The 6,931-nt window shown below is 41.9% G+C and overlaps 1 protein-coding gene across 1 annotated transcript; it reads left to right on the forward strand.

The window, feature by feature from the left end:
• The first annotated feature begins 4,207 nt into the window (after window positions 1-4,207).
• LOC131162772 (uncharacterized protein At4g06744-like) lies at window positions 4,208-5,491 on the forward strand. Its single transcript, XM_058119373.1, has one exon. The coding sequence runs from the start codon at window positions 4,208-4,210 to the stop codon at window positions 5,489-5,491; it is 1,284 nt and encodes a 427-aa protein (XP_057975356.1).
• Window positions 5,492-6,931: the final 1,440 nt, after the last annotated feature.

The raw sequence follows: 6,931 nt of genomic DNA on the forward strand, positions 1-6,931 counted from the left end.
ATGAATGTGTGGCATGCATGGATGTGTACATGCATGAATGTGTGTGCATGCATGGATGAAAATGAGCACGCATGCATGGTGTGTGTAAGTGCCAACATGATTACGTATGGATGTGCGTGCAAGGACTAGAATACTCGTGCATGCATGCATGAATGGACAATGACGTAAATGATGATGTCATGGGTGATATTGGGATGCATGAGGGGGTTTGCATGCACATATGTGTATGAGTATGTGATTATGTGTATTGCATGCATGTACATGCATGAGCACGTGAATGTGTGTGTGTTCGAATGTGAGTGCATGCATGCATGTGCATGGATGTGAATGTGTGTGTTCAAGTGTGAGTGCATGCATGCATGTGCATGTGTATGAATGTGGGTGTATATGAATGCATGTGTGCATGTGTATGTGTGAAATTGCATGCATGTATATGCATGTGAATGTGAATGCCTATGTATATGTATGTGTGTGAATGCATGGGTATGAATGAAATTGCATGCGTGTGTAATCTATGTAAGTGCCTGGGTATGTGGAATGTGTGTGTATGTGTGAAGTTGCATGGGGGCATGTAAAGTGTGTGTGGTTGTGTAAGTAGTGTGTATACGACATGTGTAATATGTGTGTGCAGGAATGTGTATAAATAACATGTGTAAGGTGTGTGCACAGATGAGTGTAAGTAAATGTTAGTATACAAGTTAGCATGTGTTAGTATGCAAGTTAGAGTACAAGAAATTAAATGTCAGTATACAAGAAATTAAAGGTTAATATATAGGAAATTAAATGTTAGTATACAGGAAATTAAAAGTTAGTATACAAGAAATTAAAAGATAGTAAGCACGAAATTAAAAGTTAGTATGCAGGAAATTTAAAGTTAGAGTGCAGGAAAGTAAATGTTAGTACACAGGAAATATAAATGTTAGTATGAGTTAGTAAATGCATGAGTTAGGGTTAGTATGAATGCAAGCAAAGAAATAAAATGTTAGTAAAAGTTTATATAAGTTAATATGTAAATTAGTAAGTTAGTTAGAGTTAGTATATATTGGTAAGTAAGTTAATTAATGTGTGAAAGTGTGTGTAATGGTGGGTGAATAGTGTGTGTAAATGAGTGTATGTAGTGTGTGAAATAGTGTGTGAGCAGTGTGTGTAAGTTGTGCCAAACTCAAACTCCACAACTCAACATCTCACTCAAGCATTTCATCAAACATCTTGCACCCATTGGATAAATTCCCACATTATGACTTCGTACACAGCAGAAACAGATCGAAGGAGACCCTACATCCTCAACAAAAATAAAACTCTGGAAATGCACAACAACCCAACATCAACACCTCATATATAACCGGGAAATTTGAGCAAGCAAACAGAATGAAAAACAGACAAGAAACAAAATCACCTGGAATAGTTGATGCCCTTTGTTTGCGATGCTGAGAGATGAGAGAGCGGGCTAGTCGGAGTTGTGTTTCGTTGGTCGCTGCTGCTGCTGTGTTCGGCTACTGTGAACAGGAGGCTTTGGTGCTGTGCTTGAACAGAGGAGGGAGCTGCGGTGCTGTATTCGGCCTCCAGCTCCCCAGCAAACGAACCAAGCCAAGAGAGTGTGGAGAGGCGGAGATGAAACTGCTGCTGGGTGCCATGAGTGAGGTCAGATCTGGTGGAGCTCGGGGGAAAACAAGAGATGGTGAAGGAACTCTTCAAGGGGAACGCAGTGGTGCTGTGTGAGGTGATGAAAGAATGGCGAGGGAGAGCTGGAAACCGAAGCACTGATGGTGTGGTGGTCTGAACCAGAGCGAGGACGGAGAAGGCTGGATGTGCAGGGAACGAGATCTGGTCATGAAGGGGAGTTTCTGCCGGTGGCAATGGTGAGGTTGGGGGTGTCAAGCGTGAGGGAGATCCAGAGATGGGTAGCTCATGGTTAGGGAGAGAAGAGAAGCAAGGATGGAGAGAGGATGGCTCGCGGGTGGTCACGAGGTTCGCTGCGGTGGTGGGTTGCCAAGGAGGGTCGAGAGAGGTAGTCAGGGCTTGCAGGTTGAGGATGAGAGAGGGGGAGCTGCTGGTGGTGCTCGACGGTGGAGGAAGAGAATGGGTGAGAGAGCTGGCTATGGAGATGGCCGAGACGAGTATAGGGGATCGGAGACGTCGATCTGCTGTTATGGTGGAGCTTCTGGAGCTGATGGTGATGGTGGAGGGTTAGCGGTGGTTCTATGACGGAGATGGTAGTCGAAGGCGGTGGTGGTTGCGGAGAGTTATGGAGAATGGAGGAGCTGGCCTGGGTGGTGGTTGTGGAGGTGATGATGAATAGTGAGAAAAAAGATGGAGAGAATGAACAGTGAATCCCCTTCCCTCGCGTGTGCGCGTGACGCGTAGCTTTTATAGGCCTTTTTTTTTTTTTTTTTTCTTCTTTTTTGTATTTTTTGTTTGTTTTGTAATAATAATAATAACAACAACAACAATAATAATAATAATAATAATAATTGTAAAAATAATAATAATAGTACACTACTAATAATAGTCTTTTTGTATTTTCCTTCATTTTTGTATTATTACTTTTTTTTTAATATTTTTATCGTTGAACCCTATCCTCCGAAAAGAGAGATTCGATCGAAAATTGAAACTTGATTTCCCAAAAATAGAAGGACCCGGACTCCACTTTTCCAAAATGCCCGAAATTCGGTGAAAACGTACCAAGACTCAGTAAAGATACCAAGATTTGGTAAAAACAACCGAACTCACTTAAAACAAATCGAAACTCGATACAGACATCGGGACTTAGTAAAAACATCGGGACTCAATTAAAACTCCGAGACTTATTGAAGACAAAACGGGACTCGGTAAACATACCGGAACTCAATTGAAACTCCAGGACTCCTAGAAGACAAAATGAGACTCGGTAGACACACCAGGACTCATTTGAAGATCTGAGACTTCTGGAAGACAATACGGGACTCAGTAGACACACCGAGACTCAATTGAAACTCTGAGACTCATGGAAGACAAACCGGGACTTGGGAAAAGAACAACGAGACTCCGAAAACAAACCGGGACTCGGCAAAAACACAGAGACTTGTTGAAAGCAAATCGAGACTCAATTAGGTCTCTTAAAAGGGTATTCCAATTTCGAGAGCATGAAGTCAACTTTATGTGTCGGGTCTTCTCGGGGTAGCCTGATTAAAATTGGGGTGTCAACATATATATATATATATATATATATATATATATATATATATATATATACATTGTTTTGATCACAAGAATAGATATATGGGCTTTAGTTGGGTCGAACAATTCACGATAGATAGTGGATAATTCGTCATTTTCATTTTCATATTCCAATTATAATTTGTTCTAATATATGATGAACAAAATTAGAAACCTATATTACCTAATAACAATGGTGCAATGTCAAACATTTAATAACCAATCATAAAATTATATATATATATATATATATATATATTATTTTGATCACAAGAATAGACATGTCGGCTTTAGTCGGCTAAGTTAATATTATTAGATAAGTATAGGTATATTCAATAAATTTTTTTATTCATTTTACCAAATATGTTGGGCTTATAACTAAACAATTTGCCAGGGTCCGCTAATATGGACATACCCAACTCCCAGTGGGGCTTGTTCATATATACGGCCTTGTTGAATGGTGCAATTAGAAGAATTCCAAAGTAAAACTATAATGCTTGGGTGCGGGTCTATCAGGTGTTGTTTGGCAGCAATGATAAAGCGAATGAGGATTGCAAAAAATCCTAATCGGATTCGACTTTACACAAGAAGATCTATAAATTATTCAGTGTTGAGTGGAACTAATTCTCCCTAAGCTCGTACATAAAACTAAAATTCGTGATATAACCTCAGAACACAACACATGCGAACCTTGCATGTGAGGAAGAGACCCGTTCATCTTCCGACACGGAAAGCAAAATTTTAGGGTTCTTCTAAATAGAGTTCTTGAGTTTGAATATTCCGGTTCACAATATGACATATCCCACCAACCATGCTTCTTAACGGGACGGGGAAAACTAATTTTAGATAAACAAAGGGTCAAAATTCTCCTAATTTACTGAAAATTTCATGTTTACTCCTTATTTAGCGAAAATGTCAATACCTTGGTCCCCCTCTACCTCTTGTATATAATTGCACTTCATAACTCCTGATCTAGAGAGACCACAAGTACTCCAGACCTGTAACTCCAAACATGGCTATAGCATTTCTATTTCTGATCATCATCTCCCTCCTCCAATTTCCATGCTACCTCCACGGAGCCAGCAACTTCAATGCCGTCGTCCAGGCGTTGATGGGCATTTCTTTTCCCCCGGCGCCTGCGCCTGCGCCTGCGCCTGCGCCCCCTCCATGCCTCGACGACAGCACTAGCCAGAATGTTCTGCTAGCCATCCGAAATCTTCGTCAAAACATCACATACGACCCACAAAACTTCACCAGAAGCTGGGAAGGCTGCGATTTCTGCTCCTTTGAGGGATACTACTGCGACATGGTTCCCAACAAACACACCCTCGGACTAGCCAGCGTCGACTTCAACGGCGCCCATTTCGACGGCAACCTAACGTTCGACGACTTCATCCAAAATTTAACTGACCTTGCCATCTTCCACATAAACTCCAACAACTTCACCGGCCCAATTTGTTCTAGTTCAATCTCCCATCTACGTTATCTCTACGAGCTGGACCTCAGCAACAACATCTTCTCTGGCGAATTCCCGACAGCGCTTCTCGGCGCCTCCCGCTTGACATTCTTGGACATCCGTTTCAACCACTTCAGTGGGCCCATCCCGGCTGACCTGTTCGACATGGACCTCGACGTCATCTTCCTCAACAACAACAACTTCTCCGGCAACATCCCCGACAACCTCGGCAACACGACGGCGCTGTACCTCACCCTCGCCAGCAACAACTTCACCGGCGGATTACCAAGGAGCATCGGCCAGGCTCCGAACCTTCTGGAAGTGCTGTTCCTGAACAACCAGCTGGACGGGTGCCTTCCGTACGAAGTGGGGCTCTTGTGCAATCTGACGGTCTTCGATGTCCGGTCGAACCGGTTGACCGGTCCGATACCGAAATCGTTCGGGTGCTTGGCGAAGATGGATATACTGGTCCTGGCCGACAACGAGTTCTACGGGGAAGTGCCGGAGACGCTGTGCATGCTGCCGAACCTTACTAATTTGGATTTGTCGGGTAATTTCTTCACGCAGATGGGGTCGATTTGTCGGAGCTTGGTCCGAAAGGGGGTAATGAACGCGACGGGGAACTGCATTTCGGATCTTCCGGGACAGAGACCCAATTGCACCGCTTCAGCCTCCAAGATCAAATACTCATGCCCATCTGAGAGCACGTTTAGCATCGTCCCCTGTAATGTTTCTTCGTCTTCCGAAGGTATTATAAACTCTGTTGCTGCCATGAAAATTGCAAATGCAGGTCCGAAACGAACCTATGCTGCCCTCGAAAGGAACAAGGTCCAATATTAAAGAATCCATTTTCCGATCTGTTAACTTCTGCGGGTTTTTTTTCCCCTCTCGCTGGAAAGGCATGTAGCGTTTTTTCTAGATAAATAAAACTAAAGAGTGAACTGATAAGAGCCAATGAGTGGATTTTTTTTTGGTAGTAAGCATGGAACAAACTAAAATGTAACTCCATTAATGACAAGAAATCCATCACAAACAAGTTTAATTAGAGATGTGAAATTTCATGAATTTATTGAGTGTGAAAAAAGCTAAATAATTCTAACAATCATGTGTTTTCAATGATAAAAAAAATTTTGTGACAATTTTTTTATAATATATATATATATATATATATATATATAAATATAAATAACTCGGTCAAAACAAACACAACAAGCACCATATGGGGCCATGGAAGTTCAAAACTCACACGACAAGTAGGCATATGTGGATGGCTATGTTGAAAATTAAACTTGACTTATTAAACTTGGTCGGCAGCAGCTCCACCAACCCAGCCATTTATGTTGAAATTATTAAGCTGCACGCAACATACTCCACCTACCAGCTCACCTCTATTAAAGTTAGAGCCCACCTACTGTTTTAGAAATTGTTATAAATAGATGTGTGTATAATGTAATATAGTGTAGAGAGGGTGTATAACGAGTGAGAAGAAACTATATTTTGAGAGAGTGTTTGTGAAATTTGAGTTCTCTGTATTTTCAGATTATTGAAACCAATTGAGTATTTTGTGTGCGAATTGTTTGCGATTTCTTACTGAATTCAATCACAACCAGTGATTAAGTGAATCCCCTCTACCTATCAGTGGTATTAGAGTGCTCAAGTTGGCCAAAATTCGCCAAACAGAGGCGAACAGAGAGAAATTCAATTTTTCTCCCAAATTTGAAGTTCGTCAAAATTAATTTTTGAGCATACCATTGTGAAATTCACATCGAGATGAGTCCATAGGTGAAAATCACGTTTCAAATGGAGTCCGGACAACTACACACATGCTCACACACGCCAACAGCCGAATCTGCATCATCAGCATGTGCCACACACGCCGGTGAGAGTACTAACCGGCGACGTCACATTCCTTCACTCGTCATCTTCGCCCAATTGATGTGATCCGACCAGAAAATCTAATCTGCAACCCTGCCCAAAAACTAGCAACCCGGATCTAGGCCTCTCGAGCACAACTCGACTCGGCTGACCGACCCGCGTCTAGTTTTTGACACACAACACACATAGAATTTTCCATGTGGCCTAACGGTAATATATGATGTCGTTAATCTCCGTTAAATCAAATCGGCCTAGTAAAACCAGTCTAGAACCTTCTTTCAGCCGGTTCAATGATTTTTAAACCGGTTCTTTGCAACCCAAAACCAGTCCCTAAAGTTTTTCGACCTTTTGAACACATTTGTGGCATCCAATTTGCTAAAATCTATCCCCACCACTTTGTTTTTT

The sequence above is a fragment of the Malania oleifera genome, chromosome 8, assembly GCF_029873635.1.
Source record: "Malania oleifera isolate guangnan ecotype guangnan chromosome 8, ASM2987363v1, whole genome shotgun sequence".
Taxonomy (NCBI): Eukaryota; Viridiplantae; Streptophyta; class Magnoliopsida; order Santalales; family Ximeniaceae; genus Malania; species Malania oleifera.

Excerpts from the sequence above, each read along its gene's own strand:
- LOC131162772 (XM_058119373.1), top strand. The coding sequence starts at position 4,208 with ATGGCTATAGCATTTCTATTTCTGATCATCATCTCCCTCCTCCAATTT.